Source organism: Bos javanicus, chromosome 19 (genome assembly GCF_032452875.1).
Source record: "Bos javanicus breed banteng chromosome 19, ARS-OSU_banteng_1.0, whole genome shotgun sequence".
NCBI lineage: Eukaryota > Metazoa > Chordata > Mammalia > Artiodactyla > Bovidae > Bos > Bos javanicus.
The window spans coordinates 35,391,566-35,412,988 of NC_083886.1; the positions used below are offsets into that span (position 1 = coordinate 35,391,566).

The following is a 21,423-nucleotide window of genomic DNA, read 5'->3' on the forward strand; positions in this document are numbered from 1 at the left end:
TCTTGCCTGGAAAATTCCATGGACTGAGGAGCCTGGTGGGCTACAGTCCCTGGGGTCACAAAGAGTGGGACACGACTGAGCGACTTCACTTTCACCTTCCCCTGGGGCTGGTTTGAGAGTAAGGAAAACACCTTTCCTATGTAGGTAGGAACCCCATAGGATAAGGGAACCCTTGGGGCAAGCTCTGACCCCATAAAGGTGCAAGTGCCAGACAAGACCATTTAAATTCCAGGTTTTTCCTTCTTCTCAGTCCTAATGAAAGGAATGTAAAAACCTACCGAGACAGCTCGACCTTGCCCAGGTATCCGCAGAACACTGCACTCGCTGTGCGGCTCGGGGAACTGGTGGGCGAGGGCGGAGGCAGCGCGTTACACCGACCCCCGGGCCCAGACGGAGCCGGACACTGTCCACGGGCCGGACAACGGGGGCGGGAGGACATGGGGGTGCCGCGGGGGACAAGGGGTGTCCGCGGGGAGGGGCCATGGGACGAAGGACCACGTGTGACCGCGGAATAAGGGACAGCGGGGGACACAGGGTGAGCGCGAAGAGGGGAACCGCGGGGGTGGGGGCGGGCTGCACACTCACCACCGGCCCGGAGCGCCGCCAGCCCCGCCGTCTGGACCCCAAGTCGGGCGGCAGAGGTCCTTGCAGAGCCTGTAGGTGTTCGCGCCAGCGGGGGGCCGCAGGGGTCTGGGTGGCAGAGGGGGCAGGGGTGACCATGCTGGCGCCAGAGGAGCCTGAGCTCAGGCGCCTTCGTTAGCCCAGGGAGCACGTGGGAGGCGGGGCGGGGCAGGGGGTCGGGTGAGGAGGGGGCTCCACTTCCCGCCGCCACCCCCCGCCCCGCCGCTGCCGACTGGGGCGGGGGGACCCCTCGCAGTTCCGTGACCCCCTGGGCTTGGTGGAGGGGTGGCCTTCGTGGGGGCGCGTGGGAAAAGTACTGGAAGAGGGGAGGCCTGGAGTCAGCATTCGCCCGCCCCGCACCGAGTCAAAGCATTTTCTCCTGGGCTTGCCCTCCCCAGGTGCCAGCAGTTTGCAGATCGTTGGACTTGGCGCCCGTGAGAAACCTCGGCGGCTAGGGTGCGGGGTGGGGAGGGCACGACAAACCGGGACGGGGACATCGCTGGGGCCCCATCGCGAGGGCCCCCTTGGGTGCAGCCTTCGTCTGGAAGATGGCCTTCCACTTACTGACCCAAGAGGAATGAGGGCCTTAATAAGAGAACTCCTCCACCCCACACCAACACACACCGAAAACCTGCCCCGCGGTGTCTTCACTCAAGAGGCGCTCACTTTTCTCCTTTCCTGGTTACCTGGTCTTTCCCAGCAAAGGCCAGGTCTGGTTGTTGGTCCCCACCCCGCAGGCAGCGAACTTAGTAGGTCCTGATGCTCGCTTGGCTGACAGCACACCTTCCCCCACCCCAACCCCAGGCTGCATCCAAGCTTCACCCCTTAATCCAAGGCCTCTGTCTGTCCTCCTGCCCACTAAGAGTTAGGAGTAATGGGGTTTTCATGACTCCAAGACTTTCCCAACGATCCCCAAAGTTAAGGAGAAGGGCATGTTCATTAGAATCTCATCTTTTTGAGATGGGTCCACCCGGAATCTTCTGGATATATGCAAGTAAGTGTTAGTTGCCCAGTCTTCCCTGACTCTTTGCTACCCCATGGACTGCAGCCCACCAGACTCTTCTGTCCATGAGATTTTCCAGGCAAGAGTACTGGAGTGGGTTGCCATTTCCTTCTCCAGACAGTCTTCCCGACCCAGGGATCGAACCCAGGTTTCCTGCACTGCAGGCAGATTCTTTACCGACTGAGCTACAAGGGAAGCCAGCCAATAAAAGCCTGTGCCTTTTCTAAGATGAGAACCACCCAAACAAGATGAATAGGGCCTGTCCAAGATGTAGTGTAGTCACGTAGTCCTGTCAAACTCTTTGAGACCCCATGGGCTGTAGCCTGCCACGCTCCTCCGTCCATGGAATTCTTTAGGCAAGAATACTGGAGTGGGATTGCCATTTCCTTCTCCAAGGAATCAAACCCAGGTCTCCTGCATTTCGGACAGAGTCTTTACTGTCTGAGCCACAAAGGAAGCCCTCCTGGGATGTAACCTTCCCCTCTCCTGAACACTCTTCATTTTTGCTGCTTTTCAGCTTTTTCAGCCCTTCTTTCTGTCAACATAGGAAAAGGCCTGATTTCTCCCTCCAGTTTGCCTGAATTAGCTCTTTGAACCCTGTATTTCTGTCGATTGTCCACCATTTTAGAAAAACCAAGTGCTGGGACTACCCTGGTGGTCCAGTGGTTAAGAACCTACCTGCCAATGCAGGGGACACGGGTTCAATCCCTGGTCTGAGAGGACTCCACATGCCTTGGGGCAACTAACCCCAAGTACCTCAACTACTGAAGTCTGTGTGCCCTAGAGCCAGTGCTCCACAACAAGAGAAACTGCCGCAATGAGAGTAGCCCCGCAACTAGAGTAGCCCCCGTTCACTGCAGCTAAGCCTGAGCAGCAACGAAGACCCAGCACAGCTAATAAATAAATTAAAAAACACAGTACAGGTCCTTCATTTCCCTCCCTGCCTCCTTCCCCCACCCCCGCCACAACATATTGGTCTAAACCAATGATCAGACAGGCCCTGAATACGAGGCAAGCTAACTGATGCCACCTGACTCCTTTCTTCTTGGTAATCTGTCTTCTCCCCTAGAAGTTTCTTAAGCACATCCACCACCCTCGGTACCTGAGATCTGGAATCCAAAGGAATATTAACAAATATCGTTTTCTGCTGAATAATAATCTAAGGCATGAGGAAGACATATTGTAAAATATATTTTAAATAATTCAAATAGTAAGTGCTCAGTATATGGGTTTGTGGCTTAAAAAACAGTAAGCAGAAGAAACATCAAAGCCCTACATGATGCAGCCAGTACACAGTGGTCCTTGGTGGAAAGGATGGTGGATGTAATCTCCCAAATGTTGTCTTGGACTTGCACATACTTTTTACCTTCGTTCGTTTTCTTCATCAGAAATGTATCTTGGAACTCAGTTCTTGACATCCATGAGCACAGCTTAGTAACATTTGGGCCAATGAATTTCTGTTCGTTTAAGCTCAGAAGCATCCCTTGGCCTGACTTTCTCTCTCTCTTGCCATATCACGGAACTCTGACATAGACTTTCACTAAAATCCCCACCAGTAAGATGACAAGGACCGCCAGGAGCAGGAGCCCCCGCCGCAGCACCAGCTGTCTCCCGGACAACCTCCATGCGGCCCTGGGATGGACTTCGAGACACTCTTCTTGGCGCATCTGCTGATCCGACTGAGTCTCCTCTTTCTGTCCAACATCTCTTATCAACATTCCTCCACGGTTTTCAGGGCCCACTGGAGGGGAAAATGAACTCAGCACCTTAAAAGGATATTTTTCATCTGTATAAAAGGAAAAGCACGTATGCAGTACCTGCTGGGAGAATGATAATTCAGGAAGCAGTTGCTTCCTGACCATGAATAAAGAAAATCCTGACTCAGGTGTTGTCCATGAACCCACAGACACTGACTAGATCCTGGTGGGGTCAGCATGGGCTCTGCCCCATTGTGTACAAAGCCAAGTAAGGTAGCTCTTTAGGTTAACAGTTTTGTTGTTTAGCTGCTAAGTCGTGTCTGGCTCTTTGCAACCCCGTGGACTATAGCCTGCCAGGCTCCTCTGTCCATGGGATTTTCCAGGCAAGAATACTGGAGTGGGTTGCCATTTCCGCCTCCAGGGTATCTTCCCAACCCAGGGATCAAACCTGCGTCTCCTGCACCAGCAGGTGGATTCTTTACCACTGAGCCACCAGGGAAGCCCTAGTTTAACAGGCTTAGGGGAAATGTTCAAGGGGGCCAGCACCACCAATTAGCATCTCAGAAAGAAAATAAGGTCAGTGGAGGAAAGGATGACCTAAGAGGTGATTCAAGAGCATTCACAGCACGTTGGCAGGGGAGATGCAAGCCTTCCCGTTAGAAGACCCTCTAAAAACCGGGCAGGATAGTGACCCAGACCTAGGTTTAGTCTCATGGTACTTCAGAAGAGGAACAGTAAGGAAAACACCCTAAATGCTTGCACCTGTACTGAATTGATCACCTGCAACTCTTAATCATCTATGGCAGCATGTCTGAGTCAGCAATTAAAGCAAACAAACTTCAGCTGTTGACCTGAAGCTGGATGCTCCCTATCGTTTGTTTCGGAGGCATTATTTCCCTATTTAAATGGGAGCTCAGCACAGCAAATCTAGTTGTGAACACCTAGAGGGGCCTTTCCAAGAGCAGGGGCAGATGTATCATACCTGGGCAAAGTGGGTCCTGAGGGAGCGTGGCCATCCCATTGCCGGCCATTCTTCGCTTCAGATTGGCGTGTTCCTGAGCCTAGGAGAGGGGACGCGTCAGTCCATAGGCTCCATCACAGTGCAGCCACACACCTGGCCGTACCCTTGCTGAGGAAAAACCCAGCCATTTTCTCTCACTGACAGGTAACACAGGAGCCTCTCCAGTTAACAAGCATGGAATCCTCTTTTCTAATGATTGACGCGAGGCCAGTGCATGGGAAAGGTTGGCTGTAAAAAAGACGAGGAAAGTCGGGGACCAACCATAGGATTCTCCCTTCCTCTTCCTTCATTCATTTTCTCTGTCACCTACTTAACACACTGCCCTGACCCTAGAAAGTTCATAAAGAAAGATGCCCACAGGTATCTTAATGAAACTTTGTTGTTCGGTGGGTAAGTCATGTCTGACTTTGCAACCCCGTGAACTGCAGCCAGGCAAACAGGATATAGTTGCTGGCATCCCACCTTTCTCTCCACTTCTAAATCTTGTCCTGAAATGGGCTGTTCAGGAGCAAGGCAGACGTCTAACATAGGACCCAGGGGGGAAAAGACCTTCTGTTCTACTGAATGAATAAACAAAGGGGAACAGATGTCCTTCACACCTGAGTTAATAAGCCCAGTTAAAACAGCAATGATATATACTCAATATTTTGTATTAGGGAAAAGAATCTGAAAAAGAAAAGGGTCTTCTTTGGCGGTCATGGTTAGGATGTTGCACTTCCACTGCACAGGGTATGGGTTCAATCCCTGGTCAGGGAACTAAGATCCCACATGCCACGTGGTGCGGCCAAAAAATAAAAATATTTTTAAGATTTAAAGAGTATATATATATCTCTCTCTGTGTGTGTATAAATGAGTCACTGTGCTGTACACCTGAAACTCACATGACATTGTAAATCAATTACACATCAATAAAATAAAACAATGATAAAAAAGGTAGCATTTATAATAATAATAATAATAAACCTTCCAAAATAAGGCAAAGAAAGGCAAAGCTGGTTCTGTGTGTTTTCCAGGGCAGGATGGCAGCGTCCATAGTTACCTGCTGGCAGGCTTTTTTCCAGTTTAGCCGGGCAATGAAGCCGAGGAAACACGCAGCCTGAGAGATGGTACAGATGGTGATTCCTGACCACAGACCTGGAGGTGGGGATAATTAACAGAAGTTAACTCGGTGGAAAGCCAGCTGCCCTGGGGAGCGTGTTTCTCCTAAATCACTTCTGAGAATCTGTTCTTATAGCAAAGGAGGGGCCCACAGTGAGCCAGAAACCTCCACCCTGCTCACTCTTGGTTTCCAGGAGGTTCCAGGGAGCCCAGAACCCTGAGGCCACTCTTGGGTTTGTGGATCTCAGAACAAATATCTGGAGGCTGTTTTTGGCCTTTGCAACCATAATGCTTGGCTATTAGGAAAAGTGAATATTCCAGGACAAACTGCTTTCTAGCAGCACCTGCAGACTCCCAATACCTTGTATCATCTTCCTCAACCAAGCAGACTCTACAAACTCTGCCACTCTACAAACGCAGACGTCGAGAATTCCCTGGCAGTTCAGGTGCTAAGACTCCACACTTTGACCTAAAAACCCTGCCCCAGACACTCACACAGGACCCAGAGGGGGACCTGAGTGACGAGGGTTCTGCCCAAGAGTGAACCCACAGCAGAGTCAGAAACTCCAAACTGAGAGACTGAATATCCAAGCTGACAGTAGTCTCAGTTGTCAGGTCTTACACAAAAATAGACCTCTGACCCACAATCTAAAGCAACCTGTCTAGGAAGCCAATCCCTTACCTGTAACTGACAGCCGAGAAGCCAGTCTGCTTCACATCAGACTCCTGAGAGGCCAGATCATTCTTTAGGGATAAGCTAAATAATTTCTGCAATAACTGATGCAAAATGTCCAAGCTTTGACTTGTAACTGACAGCCTCCCTAATTTCTGTCCTGGTTTCCCACTTAAGACCACCCAGAGAAAAGCAAACGTGCCCCCTGACCAGGCACACAGGATGCCCCACTTCTGGGCCTCCCCTTTGTCCCACCGTGGCTCCCTCCCCTGCCCCTGCCATGTAGCCGGCTAGATCTGGGTAAGGTGACGGGCTGGATGGGACTCATGCTTTAAGGCTTGGGTGGCCAGATCTCATGCACATTTTTCAACTCTGCTCCTTGGTACCCATCAGCCCATATTGTACTTTACAGGTGTGATCAGCCTGATCTTTAGAACAGTCAACCTGTCACTCCTACAGTGGACCCAGTGAAAGCAAAGCCTTCCTCTTCTGAAAATTCCCATTACACAGAAACCACAAGCTCCTCCACCCATCTTAAACATTAGATAACCACCTACGTGTGTGTGTGCATGCTAAGTCGCTTCTGACTGTGTGACTCCATGGACTGTAGCCCACCAGGCTCCTCTGTCCATGGGATTCTTCAGACAAGAATACTGGAGTGGGTTGTCATGCCCTCCTCGAGGGGATCTTCCTGACCCAGGGACTGAACTTGTTTCTCTTGCATCTCCTGCTTTGGCAGGTGGGTTCTTTACCACTAACATTACCTGGGAGGCCCATAACCAGCTACCTCCAGCTGTATTTTGAAAGCTAGGAGTTAAATTTCCAAGGATTTCACTATACTATTGAAAAGATACCTGTTTGACTCAAGGAGGAATGCTGAAACGGGATGGTTATCAGGATTCCCTGGACAGGACCCAAAAAATCAATGTTGGGAAAGCCTCAGGGATTTAGGATGGCCATTGTGATTTTCTGGCCTTGCCCGTGAGAACCTGTAGCTCCTGACACTTCTCAGGGCTCCTGGTGTAGGTGGACAGCACGTCCTGCCAGAAGGGATATGAGTTTCAACACCAGTTGGTACAGGGAGTGTCCACTGTCTTCTCACAGAGCCCTCACTTCCTCAGAGTCCCCAGCTTTTTTTAAAAAAATTATTAATTTTTATTTGGCTACACTGGGTCTTAATTGCAGCATGTGGGATCTAGTTCCCCAACCAGAAATCAAACCCAGGCCCCCTGCATTGGGAGCAAGGAGTCCTATCCACTGGACCCCCAGGGAAGTTCCCCCCAACATCTTTTATATATGAATCAATATATAACATTATATTATTTCCAGTGTATAACACCATGATTCAATATCTGTGAAATGACCACCTCCATAAATTCAGTTAACACCCATCACCTCACATAGCTATACAATTTTTTTTGCTTATGATGAGAACTTTTAAGATCTACTCTCAGCAATTTTCAAATATACAATATGGTATTATTAACTACAGGCTTCCCAGGTGGCACAGTGGTGAAGAATCCACCAGCAAAGCAGGAGACGCAGGTTCAATCCCTGGGTTGGGAAGATCCCCTGGAGGAGGAAATAGCAACCCACCCAGTATTCTTGCCTGGGAAATCCCATGGACAGAGGAGCCTGGTGGGCTGCAGTCCATGGGGTTGCAGAGAGTTGGACAAGAGAGTGATGGAGCGGCTGTCACCATGCTGTAGATCACACCCCCACACCCCCAGGACTTATTTTCCAACTGCAAGTTTGCACCCTAACATTTTTTTAAGGTGATCCTTACCTCTGCCTATGCTGTACACTCTGTAGGTGAGCTTTTGTTAAACAGCAGAGCGGGCCTAGTACAGCTCTTGGGACATAGATCTATACTTCAAAGTGAATTTCTATAATATTAATATTTTCCTTAGCTATGTCACTGGCAAAGCCCAAAATATGAATAATGCCAGGAATTCTCTGGAGGTCCAGTGATTAGCACTTGGCACTTTGACTGCCAAGAACCCAGGTTCAATCCCTGGTCGGGAAACTAAGATCTCACAAACTGCCAGAAAATAAGATTTAAAATGACTTTCAAAAATATGAATACGGCCAGAAACTCAGAATAAATAATTTTCCACACCAATGAAGTTTGCCTTGGCAACTCCATTCTTTGGACATCTCCCATATTTTTCATTAAAATATTATTGAACGAGAAAAATGTGCAACATACAAGACACATTGATCTGAAAGCTGAGTCTCCTTATCAGATGACGCCTCTGCCTCTGAGCTAGCCAAGAGCTGAGGGATACAGATGAGCACTGTCTCCACTGCACCCAGCTAGTGTGCTCAGGTTTTAATGTAATCACGTATTAACGCTGATGTACACCCAAGTATTATTTTAGAAATCAAAGCTGGGCAGTCACCCGTTTCTCTGTTCTTTTAAAGCGGCGTCTCAAAATCTGTCTCCGAGCTCTGACAGCCACCTCCCAGGCCGTGATCCCGGCTCTTCCTGCTCTGGGGGAGGCTTACCCAGCAGTCCAAGCCCAGCAGCAAACATGAGGGAGATCCCGATGGGAAGACCGAGCACGTAGTACCCCACAGCATTGATGATGGCGCCCGCCTTCTGGTTCCCGGTGCCTCGCAGGATGCCTCCACAGGTGCACTGCGGGCAGACGCCAGTCCTGTGAACACGGCTCATGCTGCCCCACGACGCCCACCCCGGCACCCCCCACCTCAGGGGACTCTGCCTCAAGTCCAGGGCCTCGTGAAGTGGATGTGAGAGGAATATCCCACCTCCCCGCCGCTCTTCTCTGTTAAAATCTACCATCGTCAGCAGAAACTCGTGGATCGTAAAGGCGGCTGAGGTGGTACCACCGCTCAGTACTCACAGCCAGCCCTTCGAAGAGATGCGAAACCGCGTAAATCGGGACCACCTGGGCCACCAGCGAGACGATCTCTCTGTCAGGAGAACAAAGCAGAGCATGACTGGGAGGCGGACGTGGGCAGAGAGCAGGGCAGTGTGGCTCCTGGTGACCGTATTCTGACCGCCAGGCAGGGCTCCGCGTCTGTGTGGAGCCAACAGGCTCAGGTGTCCCGCCAACAACCTTTTCAGGGACAGTCCTACCTTGTTTTGGTCTGCAGTGGAAACTACTGTATCTCAAGACTTTTAGAAAACATATAGTCCCTGTGGTCAACATAAACAGTTCAGCCATATGATTTCACTAAAAAAGAATGCATATAATGTATACATGTAGCTGATTCACTTAGCTGTACACCTGAAATTTAACACAACACTACAAATCAACTAGACTCCCAATAAAGTTAAAATGAAAGTCAATCAAATGATTCTGTACTCCTCTCCTGCACCCCCCAAAATAAAATGGGGGTTATAGAGCCATCCTCCTTTTCACACAATTCCATGCACGTCCCCTCCAAGTATCTGAGTGACGCACAACAGGATCAGGGTCAGGCTCCCTCCAGGGAACCAGGCTGGCAAGTTCTAAAGGCCACAGATAGAGTTTACAGAGCTGGCCTTGACCCTCACCTCTACAGCTCGAGACAGAAAGACACTGCCAGGGGCCGGAACGGCCGAGTATTCCCAATTCCTTCAAGTGGTTAACGAAGAAATGGCTGTCTGGCAGTAAATGTTGGTTGAATGAATAAATAATTAAGACATCCAGCACGGAACAGGATGGTCCCCCCTCCCTGCCAAACAAGGACAGAAGTACAGTTCTTTTATTCAAATGTTATTTTGCTTTTAATAGGTAACATATGCCAATGGTTAAAAGAAATTAAACAACATGAAAAGCATATGGAGGAAAATCTTATTTCCATTCCTTCCCCACTCCTCCCGTGACGTGCCCCCAAACCAAGGAACAGTTCTGGGCACTGTCTTTGTCCAGTGTTCATGAAAATAAAAGCAAGCACAAATATATATTCTTCTTTCCCCTTCTGGACCTGATGTATGATTTCATGTTCTGACATTCTCTTCATGATGTTCTGTACCTTGACTTTTCTGCCTCGTGTATTACATTCACTTTTTAAAAATCTTATATATTTATTTTTGGCTGTGCTGTGTCTTCGTTGCTGTGTGGTATTTTCTCTAGTTGTGGTGAGCAGGGGCTACCCTTCCTTACAATGGGGGAGCTTCTCATTGCAGTGGCTTCTGTTGCAGAGCACGGGCTCTAGGTCTCGTGGGCTGGTAGTCGTGGCTCCCGGGCTCCAGAGCACAGGCTCAGTAATCGTGGTGCATGGGCTTACTTGCTCCGTGGCAGGTGGGATCTTTCCGGACCAGGGTTCAAACTTGTGTCTCCTGATGTGGCAGATGGACTTTCCACCACTGAGCCACTAGGGAAGCCCTTATATTCACATTCCATCAGGATATATTATTATGCTGCTGAATCCTATCTACTCATATTTTATTTTGGATTTTAAAATTGACATTAATTAGGAAGATTGGCCCGTGGATTGCTTTCTTTTTTTATGTGAATACTTTGTCAGCTTTGGTACTGACATACTTGCTTCCTAAACAGAATGAGGAAATTTTCTTTTTTCTGGAACAGTTAAGGCAGCATTGGGATTATCTACGTCTTAAAAATTTCATAGAATTCTCCTTTGAAACGCTCCAGAGCTGGTGCTTTTATTTTCATTTTTGGCTGTACTGCGAGGCATGTGGGATCTAGTTCCCCAACCAGGGACTGAACCCGGGACCCTTTCAGTGGAAGCACAGTCGTAACCACTGGACCACCAGGGAAGTCGCTGGAGTTGGTGTTTTTTAATACATATGTATATATATTTTTTATTTGGCTGCACTGGGTCTTAGTTGTGGCATTCGGGATCTCTTAGTCACAGCATGTGAGATCTAGTTCCCTGACCAGGGATAGCACTCAGGCCCCCTGCATTGGGAGCTTGGAGTCTTAGCCACCGGACTACCAGGGAAGTCCCCTGGTACTTTAAAAATAACTATTTCTTATTTCATCTAAACAAATTGATCTATTTAGACCTATGTTTTCTAGAATAATTTTTTAATTAAAAATTTTTTGTAATTTGTATTGAAGCAAAGTTGATTTACAATGTGTTAGTTTTAGGTGTTAGCACAGGGATTCAGTTATACAGATACATGTGTATATACTTTTTCAGTATATACTGAAAAAGTCTTTGTTGGTAGCATAAGTTTTGAGAAGTTATTTCCCCACGTTTTAAATGTACTTGCAAAAGTTGTGCAAACTAGTCTCTTCCACTTTAAGAAAACTACGGTTTTTCAGTCATTTCCCCGTTTCTGACTGCATAGAGGTGCACACTGCCTTTCTGCCCTTTGTTTGGGTCAGGCATCTGTGTCATCCTCAGAATGTGTCATTAGTTCTGCCAGTTTCAGCTGAGCTTGGCCATATCACAAATAATTTGATTTTGTGAGTTTTCTATGTCTCCTAATTCCATAAAAAATCCCATTGGTGGGACTCTTGTTTTTCACTCTATTCCCTGCTCTATTTGATTTTCCAAAAGTGCACAGATTGAGAATCAAACTTCCTACCAGGTTCTGCTGAAGCCATCCTGCAAGACAGACTTCTGATCAAGTGAAGAAGCTGAGCATGATCTCTGGCTACATCTGACTCACTCTGATGTGAGGGATATTCAAACATTTCACAGCAAAACGGCAAAGGCTGAAAGGTGATAACCCACCACCAGAAGTCAAAAGACAGATTCCCGAGGCATAGTCTGAGGGTCAGTTCCATCCACACCACCTGCTTTGTGAATCTAGGAGGGACAAGTCAATTCTGCATTTTGTAACTGCTGACGAATCCCAGTTACGGACTTCCCTGGTGGTCCAGTGGTTAAGACTCTGCACTCCCAATGCAGGGGGCGTGGGTTCGATCCCAGGTTGGGGAACTAAGATCCCACATGTCACATGGTTCAGCAAAAATAAATAAATAAATAAAAAGAAGCCCAAGGAAGGGGTAACAGCACAATATAGCTACCGAGTGAGCATACACTGTGGCCTCGTGGATGAAAGCTATCAAACCAACCTAACGGGATCTGCAGAGCACAGGGGACTTTGCTGGTGCAAGAATTCTTCAGTGATTGATCGATAATGTGATGTGTGGAGACAGCTCAGGGGTGAGAGTTCCACTTCAGTTCAGATGGACAAACACATTACAAGACTACTGCCAGCCAGGCACTTGGGCAGCTTCTGGGCCACCAAGATGACTCATGTTGTTGGGAAGGAAGTACTTTAGTGAAGATGGAGGCAGTGGTACCCAAAAGGAGTTACCATCTTTAAAAGATGTGAGTACTCCACTAGCAGAAACATACGCCCACCACCCAGGCCCACTGAGTCGGCTTCTAGATTATAAATTAGTTCCTACATCCTATCCGTTCTTGCCAGGTAACAACTGCATCTCTGATCTTGGAGGTGACTCAGGCTCCCCACCAAGATGCAACCATCCAGGAGGCCCAGTGTGAAAGCAGCTCCCACCGACCAGATTTACATCCCAGGAAAACCTCCACACTCACCGGTCCTTGGTGAAAACGTAGCCCACGACATCCTTGCAGCCTAACAACAGGACACAAAAGATGACAGCAAAGAGCCCTGGAGATCAGATGGCAGGAGAAGCACACGGTGAGAGAGGGGGTCTGCAGGGAAGGGCGTGGGGGCTGTGGGCGCATCCCCGAGTCTAGGCACCTGTGACCAGCAGGGCGACGGCGGAGGACGTCTTGGCCTGCTCGATGTCCCTGGCCCCCAGTGCATTCCCCACCCGGACGCTGGCGGCCACGCTGAAGCCTGTGGGGACCTGAAATGAGGAGGGCACCTGACGGTGATGCTGAGACTCAGTCCTCCAGTTAGTCCTACATGCACATGCACACCTGTGCGTACCCTGGTCCTTCCCACACCACAGGCCCTTCTGTTCCCACGTCCCAGGTGCATTTCTAAGGCGACACTTGGGGAGGACAAAGCCCTTCAGAATATCCAGCTGATGCTTTCAGTAAAAGAGAGTCAAAGGGAAGCCTTTGATGACCAGGGTTCTCCTCCAGAGCTTCAGCACCCTCTTCCTTCCTCTAGCTGAACAACATCCTGCCCACGCATGGGGTCCACTCAGCCATCCTCGGGCATGTGCCTGGGCACGTGGGACACTGCCATCTCTTGGCAGTCGTGAGCAGTGCTGCTAGGAACTTCAGTACAAACATCTGTTTTCATGCCTTGGGGGTCTAACCTACAAATGTCACCGAGTATCCACAGGCAACAGAGACAGGCGGGAGTGGAGCTCAGCCCTGCCTGCAGCACCGTCAGCTTTATCCCCCACCTGTCCCCACCACATCTGTGTCATGAAACAGGAAAAGAGTTGGCATGTTTGACAAGCGTGCCATCAAACCGAGTCCTTCGGATTGGGGCCGCGTTAGGAGTCAGAGGACCGGGAGCAACCCAGTCCTCTGGACCGTCTCCCCAAAGCCCTCCAGCTCACAGGGAACACCGCCTGCCATACCAAAAGGACCCTCCCAGGCTCCAGGGTGAAATGTGCCCTTCAGGAATCATTTTACAACCTGTACGCGCTGACCGCCTGTGCTCAGCAGTCTTTGGAGGGAAGCACACAGCCCCGCCCCAGGATGGGCTCATACACTCACCATGTACACGATGACGGCCAGCTCATACGCAATGGACTGGGCTCCCAGCTCGACCATGCCAAGGACACCTGTGGGAGAGGGGTGGGTGACTGCGTGCTTCCCACGGGCCCTGGCTGTCCCCCAGCCGCCACCGGCCGGCCCCATGCTGACCGCTCAGGAAGCTCCCGATCTCGTAGGCCCACCACTCGATGCACAGCATCAGCATGCTGGGGACAGCCAGGCGGAAGAAGGGGCCCCAGTCCTGCAGGCACTCCCAGGACCAGCCTGCAGGCGGGACACAGATGCGGTCGGTTGCGACACGAATGGCCACCGGGCAGGGGCTCGAGCCGAGACAGGAGTCGTGTCCAGGCAGGAGACAGGCGGCCTTTACCTCCCCAGGTGTCCTGGTGCAGCCTCTTGGCGAGGATGTACAGGAAGAGGAGGAGAGCCAGGGTGAACTGGGAGACCGTGTTCGCCAGCGCCGAGCCCCTGGGCAGAAGAGAACATGCTGACGGGTACCCCACCTCTCCTGCTGGTGACACAGCAGCCCCGGTCACCTCCTCCCAGAGCAGCATCCCCCCGCAGGGTCCAGAGCGGCCCAAGGAGGAGGGTCAGCGTGGACACCCCACCCCGCCCTGGAAATCCACAGGAGGCCACCCTGCTCCCTGACCCAGGACTCCCTGGGACTCACATAACCCCAAGATGCATCTGATAGAGGAACAGGTAGTTGGCGAGGGCGTTGACCAGGTTGGCAGCCACACCGGTCACCATCTGGGGCAGAATGATTCCCTGAAACGAGAGGCCGTGCTGGAGACCCATAGGGACCGCGACTGCCACCCAAACAGGCGCCCTCATGGCCAGCAGGGTGGCTGCCACAGCTGCCGCTCCCGTCCACTGGGCATTCCCTCCTCTGGGTCAGCCGGAAGGGCATCTTTCTGGCCACGGACACGCGGCAGGAGAGAGGGAAGTGGCAGAGAGGAAGGACGAGAGGCGGCTTGTGCACAGGAGCAGCGTGAGCACATCACCTTCCCCGGACACCTGGACCAACGCTGAAGGTCGGGAACTAAGGAGACGCTATGACCCTGGGATGGGCGACAGACCCGAGCAGGTCCAGGCCTCCCACATTTCTGACCGACTGAAGGCATGAGAGTGAAGCGACATGGGACCAGGGCTGACGTCTCTCCTTGCAGCATCAGGACGGAAAATGGACGCAGAGAAAGCCGGCTGTGATGAAGGCAGAAGCACTGCTTCCCCCGACTGGAAGGGGCCGCCCACCGCAAGGGGTCACCTCACTGTACAACGTCACCTTTCAGATGAGCAGAGAGAGAAGATGTGGTGTGTATATACAATGGATGATGACTCGGCCATGGAAAAGAATGACATTTTGCCATTTGCAGTGGACGTGGAAGGCATTATGCTCAGTGAATTAAGTCAGAGAAAGACAAATACTATATGCTTTCACTTATGTATGGAATTTTAAAAATAAAACAGACTCACAAGCCCAGAGACCAAACCAGTGGTTACCAGTGGGAAGAGGGAAGGGGGAGGGGCAATATAGGAGGAGGGAATTAGGAGGTAGAACCCGCTATTAATATGTGAGTTAAATAATCTACAAGGACATACTGCACAACACACGGAATGTAGCCAGTATGTTATAACAACGATACATGGGAATTAAAAATTATGAATCACTATATTGTATATCTGTAACTTATAGAATATTGTACATCAACTATACCCCAATTTTTAAAAAGTGCTACCTCCTTGTAAAGCATCATGCCCAAAATCATAGGCTGTTTGAAATTTTGCTCTTTGAAACCACAGTATAAATCAAACATCTTAGGACTCCCCTGGTGGTCCAGTGGTTAAGTATCCGCCTGTCAATGCAGGGCACACAAGTTCAATCCCTGGTCTCGGAAGATCCCACATGCTGCAGGTTAACTGAGCCCGGCCACCACAGCTGCTGAGCCTGGGTCCTAGGGCCCCCTCCCCACAACTAGAGGAAGCCCTCGAGCAGCAATGAAGACCCAGTGCAGCCGTCATTCATTAATTAATTTTAAAAAGCAGTCTGGATTTCCCACAGGAGCCACAGTGTCTCTGGACACAGCAATTGGGGAGGGAGGGCTTGGTCACTCTGCAGGGCAGGCGGACACTGGCCGCTTGCTTACAGCTCCTCTGCTCCGCCCTCCCTTCACACCATCCTTCAGATCTCCCACCCCACCTCCACCCCCACTCTGTGCCTGAGACCCATGCTCCCCTGGCTGCTCTGCATCCTGCGGGCTCATGGCTGCGGGCTCAGAGGCCAGACCAGGACCTTGCCAAGCACTCTGTTTACCGGGAGCCCTGGTCTGTTTCAGCAGGAGAGGCAGGTGACCCGATGGTCAGGTAGAGGCTGTGGGACCACCTGGCAGAGGGGGCCTGGGTGGGATCCCACTGAGGGAAAAGAGGAGAAACAGCAGAGACACTGAGGAGGGACTGAGGCTAAGGCCCGTTGCACAGCTCCCTCTGCATCCCCACAAGCCTGCCCCTCACCTTTCTGCATCCTCCGCCCTTTAGTGACCCCAGTAACCTGTCCTTCACGTGTCACATAGGCAGCGGCTCCATCCTTTCCTTTTCTCCTGCATCTAGTCAGCCTGGGCAACCCCCTTCCATGTCCAGGCTCCCACTGCACCCCCCCAGTCTGGGTTGTACCCCCCTCTCCTTCCCACCTTGGGAAACTCACGTGTTCTCCACCACTCGAGTCCCCTTCCTGACCCCATGGCTCAGGACTCCTTCTTCTAGGTCGTCTCCCCTGCCTCAGGGCCTTCAGGGAGGGGTCCTCATACCCACTCCTCACTCAAGCACTAAGGAACCCCACGTTTGTTGGGAGGCTGACAGGGCAAAGGCCCTCAAACAGGGTAACAAACTATGAGGGGACAGCCCAGAGTCCAGGGCACACGCTGGTTTCTGCCTCTTTACAGGCATTTCAAGTATACAATTCTGATACTAATAAAAACGTGGAACTAGTGGAAATCTTGTTCTGTTACGAGGATAGCACCTTAACTTTAAGGATGTTAAATAGGTAAAAAGCTTCCTTCTCCATCATCCTGTCCCTGTCACACAAGCCCGGGAGAGCCTGCCCTCATGGGCTGGTACCCTACCACCACCTGGCACCCTATTTATCTGGTCCTTCTGGAAGGAAGTCGACGGTCCCACACATGACTCCACACCTACAGAGCCAGGCTCTGGCCACTGCTGTTAGTCACCCACCAAGAGTCCTAATGACAGGAGGCACTTTCGTGGGGAAGCGGGTGCTTTCACATCCCCAGATGGCCGGAGCTGAAAGGTCGCCCCCAACCCCTCTGGAGCCAGGCGATGGTGCAGGGCCAAGAATCCTCCCTGCTGGCCCACCAATAACAATATTTCCAAATGGGAACCGGATCCAACTTTTCCAGTGCCAATAACAACCTATCCTTTCCTTGACTCCTCAGCCCTGCGAGCACCCCTCGGGGAAACGCCCCACAGGGGCTCCGGATAGGCAAGCCTCTCCACCCGGTCTCCCTGACCCCTGAAAGGAGAGATGTGCTCACCCCCACAGGACAGGAGAGTCGAGTTACCTGGTTGAGCAGGTACTTCACTTGTAACGTGTAGAGGAAGGTCGCCTGCAAGACAACATGGGACAGAGGTCAGCACCCTGGCCAGCCTCACAGTGGAGAGCTGGGACCTTGGCCAGCCTGCCCTCTGCTCTCACAGGAGGCCCAGGCTGGGGCCCTCTTGGGAGGCTCGGGGGCAGGACAGGAACCCCAAGTCCGGACATCTCTCTTATGGGTGAACATGATCTAAGCACCCCTGGGGGAGCTGGGAGAGTGGTTTCCTTGGGTGCTTGGTTGGGACTCTCCTGGGGGCACTGGGCTTTGCAGGAGGCCCATGCAAACTCTGGATGGGTGCCCCCTTCTATAGATTAGGCTGCAGTCCTATTTGGTGGAATAAACTCAAGAATATTCAGTTCAGGGACTTCCCTGGTAGTTCAGTGGTTAAGACTTCACCTTCCAATGTATGGGGTGCCAGCTTGGTCCCTGGTCAGAGTGCTACAATCCCACATGTCTCAGGGTCCCCCCCTCCAAAAAAAAAAAACCCAAAACATAAAACAGAAGCAATACTGTAACAAATTCAATAAAGATGTTAAATAAAAATCTTAGAAAAGAATATTCAGTTTAAAAGGAAAAAATAAAGACCACGATCTCAATTATGAGGGCAAATGAGTGCTTCTGAGGTCTGAATTACATCCCCTCCCAGTTCATATGCTGAAGCCCTCATGCCCAAAGTGACCATATTTGATAAAGTCTTTAAAAGTGAAAATGTTAGTCGTTTCTGACTCTTTGCAACCCCATGGACTGTAGCCTGCCAGGCTCCTCTATCCATGGAATTCTTCAGGCAAGAATATTGGAGTGGCTTGCCATTTCCTTCTCCAGGAGATCGTCCCAACCCAGGGATTGAACCTAGATTTGATCCTCCAATCTACATTGGAGGCAGATTCTTTACCATCTGAGCCACCAGGGAAGCCCAAAGTCAATTAAGTTTAAATGAGGCCACTGGGGGGGCCCTGATCCAGCAGGACTGGTGCCCTTTCTGGGCAGACAAGCAACACTGGGGGTGGGCCTCCATGCCAAGGAGAGAGGCCTCGGAGGAAACCAGCCCCGACACCTTGACCTTGGACCTGCCAGCCCCCGAGACTGTGAGAAATCGGTTTCTGTTGTCTAAGCCTGTGATATTTTGTTACAGCAGCTCAGCAGACTAATCCAGCCACGTGTTTAACTGAATGAAATAGCTGTGCTTATTCACCAAGCAGGTAGGCCACCCCCCCCGAACACTAACACACGTGGGTTCCATGCCTCAGGCTTAGCAAGCAAGAGCCTCAAAGTTCCAGGCGAGGCCCCTGGGGGTCCGTGGTGGCAAGGATTCACCGTCTACAGGAGAAGTCTGAGCTCCTCCCCGCGGGTGAGCAGAGGCCCCTTCTGCTACAGGAGCGGGGACCCCGGCCTCTGCAGCCCTCTTGACCCTGGTGTTTCTTGAGGGATAAAGGTTTGTGTCTTTCCCGAGTGTGATGAAAACTACGCTTCCTTGAAGGAGCCAACTCCTCATGTGGGCATCATCGCAGGGCTGAACCAGATCCCTGAGCTCAAGGCATCTCCGCTGCCTTTTTACCCATGAACCTCAAGGAGGGACCCCCTTACCCCGTGGACACTTACAGGAAGAGCTGGAATGAAGATCATGACGTAGGTCTGGGTAAGCCTGTACAAGGAAGAGGGAAAAGTGACAGAGTGCTCCGTTTCCAGGGGAAGGTAGGCAGGACACAGCAACACTACCTTCACGTGCTTGGCTCTTCCTAAACGTACAGGCTGAAGCTGCTGGAGCACTGTCAGAATCTACACAGAACATGTCATCCTATGACCCGAGTGGCCATTCTTGGTTCTCCCAAGTCTCTCCAGGTCCAGGACACGGGGTTCAAACTGGGCACCCTGGCTGGGTAATTCTTGCCGTGGAGGCAGTCCTGTATATCCCAAGATGGAGCATCTCTGGTTTCTACCAGCAGCGACACCCCCATACCAGTTCTGACGTCCAGAAACGTCTTGTAACATTCCAAGTGTCCCCTGGGTTCAGAGCCACTGGTTGAGCAGAAAGTCATAAAAGGTCTTTATCAACTAAACCAGCGGCTCTCAAACCTTGCGTCACATTTTAGAATCATCTAGGAGAGCTTTGAAAGACATGGACACCCCGGCTGCACCCCAGGCCAATTAAACCAGAATGCTAGGGACTTCCTGGTGATCCAGTAGCTAAGACTCTGTGTTCCCAATGCAGGGGGCCCAGGTTCGATCCCTGGTCAGGGAACTAGATGCTGCAACTAAAGATCCCGCAACTAAAGATCCCACAGGTGGCAACCAAGATCAAAGATCTCGTATGCAGCCAAATAACTAAATATTTTAACAAACAAATGAAAAGAACAACATGCTGGGGGAGGGCACCAGAGGAGGGGAGGGCGTTGTTTTTTTGTTTTTCTGCCACACCATGCTGCTGCTCCTGTTAAGTCACGTCAGTCGTGTCCGACTCTGTGTGACCCCATAGACGACAGCCCACCAAGCTCCCCCATCCCTGGGATTCTCCAGGCAAGAATACTGGAGTGGGTTGCCATTTCCTTCTCCAATGCCACACCATGCGGCTTTCAGGATCTCAGTTCCCCAACCAGGAATCGAACCTGGGCCCTTGGCAGTGAAAGCACAGAGTCCTAACTGCTGCACCACCAGGGAATTCCCCAGCGGTGGGCTTTAAAAGCATTCAGGTGATTTTAATATTGACCAGGGCCAAGAATCACAGAACCGGGAATCAACACCATGAACCACCATTTCATGTGGAGGGTGTTTGCAGATCATATTTCACCCAGAACTATTTACCTGAAAGTTACCCAAATGAGGACCAGGTATGTTATCCCATGGGCCAGGTATGGAGAGTCAGCTGAGGACAGCTTAACCTGCTCCTCATGCATGGCCTGTCCCTGGCCTTGGGAACCCCCAGAGTCTGAACCTGGCTGGCACCATCTTTCTGCCGGGATGGACCCATCCTGCCAGGGGGTGGCCCATCTCACCTGGACACGGCCAGGTCCTGCCTGAAGAGCAGCAAGATGAGCTGGGTGTTGAGGAAGAGCGCCCAGCAGGGCAGACAGCAGAGCAGCAGCACCAGCACGCCTCGCTGCAGGATGACGCCCACGTGCTTCTTGTTCTGGCTCCCAAACGTCTGCGTGCACAGTCAAACCAACACATTAACACAGAAACGGCACCCTCACTGTCCCCCGGAGGCCTCCAATCACGCCCCACAGAGAGACAGATGGCCCCAGAAACTGCTACATTTTAGGTATCAGTGGTTCTCAAACGTCGCTGCTCATCAGAATCACCTAAGGAACATTTCTTATATCTCTGATATTTCATTGTTAGGGTATAGAAACACAACAGGTTTCTGCATATTAATTTTGTGTCCTAGAACTTTACCAAATTCATTGATGAGCTCCAGGTGCTTTCTGGTGGCGTCTTTAGGATTTTCTATAGCATCATGTCATCTGTAAACAGTGACAGTTTTACTTCTTCCTTTCCAATTGGGATTTCTTGTATTTCTTTTTCTTCTCTGATTTCTATGGCTGGGACTTCCAATACTATGTTGAATAAAAGTAGAGCAAGAGGGCATCCTTGTCTGATTCCTGATCTTAGAGGAAAAGGTTTCAGCTTTTCGCCATTGAGTATGTTAGCTGTGACCTAATCATTGTTTGGTCACTCGGTCATGTCTGACTCTCTGCAACCCCATGGACTGCAGCACACCAGGCTTTCCTGTCCTTCACCATCTCCTGGAGTTTGTGCAAACTCATGCCTTTGAGTCAGTGATGTTATCTAACCATCTCATCCTCTGCTGCCCCCTTCTCTTGACTTTAATCTTTCCCAGCACCAGGGTCTTTTTCTGTATGGTCTTTATTATATTGAGGTACGTTCTTTCTGTGCCTATTTTCTGAAGAGTTTTTATCATAAATGGATGTTTAATTTGGGGAACATTTTTAAACCATTGATGACAGGGGCTTGATAAAGATAAGTCTGGACTTAACTGGTCCACAGTAGGTCCCAGACACCAATAATTTGTAAAATCTCCCCATGTTCATGTAATCCTAATGTGCAGTCAGGGTGGCCTCACCTGGAAACTGATTAGAAATATGATGTCC

At 50.7% G+C, this 21,423-nt stretch overlaps 1 protein-coding gene across 1 annotated transcript in view; it reads right to left on the reverse strand.

Annotated features, from left to right (window-relative positions):
• Window positions 1-871: 871 nt before the first annotated feature.
• SLC47A1 (solute carrier family 47 member 1) overlaps window positions 872-21,423 on the reverse strand; it is a 32,387-nt gene continuing 11,835 nt past the window's right edge. The window contains exons 4-17 of the mRNA XM_061391166.1: window positions 20,308-20,456; window positions 18,917-18,959; window positions 17,285-17,329; window positions 14,380-14,477; window positions 14,080-14,177; window positions 13,860-13,973; window positions 13,710-13,777; window positions 12,772-12,880; window positions 12,603-12,678; window positions 8,981-9,050; window positions 8,622-8,754; window positions 5,382-5,476; window positions 4,304-4,382; window positions 872-3,365 (exon numbers count right to left, since the gene is read on the reverse strand). Coding sequence (XP_061247150.1) covers window positions 3,139-3,365; window positions 4,304-4,382; window positions 5,382-5,476; window positions 8,622-8,754; window positions 8,981-9,050; window positions 12,603-12,678; window positions 12,772-12,880; window positions 13,710-13,777; window positions 13,860-13,973; window positions 14,080-14,177; window positions 14,380-14,477; window positions 17,285-17,329; window positions 18,917-18,959; window positions 20,308-20,456 — 1,404 coding nt within the window. The 3' untranslated portion in view covers window positions 872-3,138. The remainder of the gene's footprint in view (window positions 3,366-4,303; window positions 4,383-5,381; window positions 5,477-8,621; window positions 8,755-8,980; window positions 9,051-12,602; window positions 12,679-12,771; window positions 12,881-13,709; window positions 13,778-13,859; window positions 13,974-14,079; window positions 14,178-14,379; window positions 14,478-17,284; window positions 17,330-18,916; window positions 18,960-20,307; window positions 20,457-21,423) is intronic.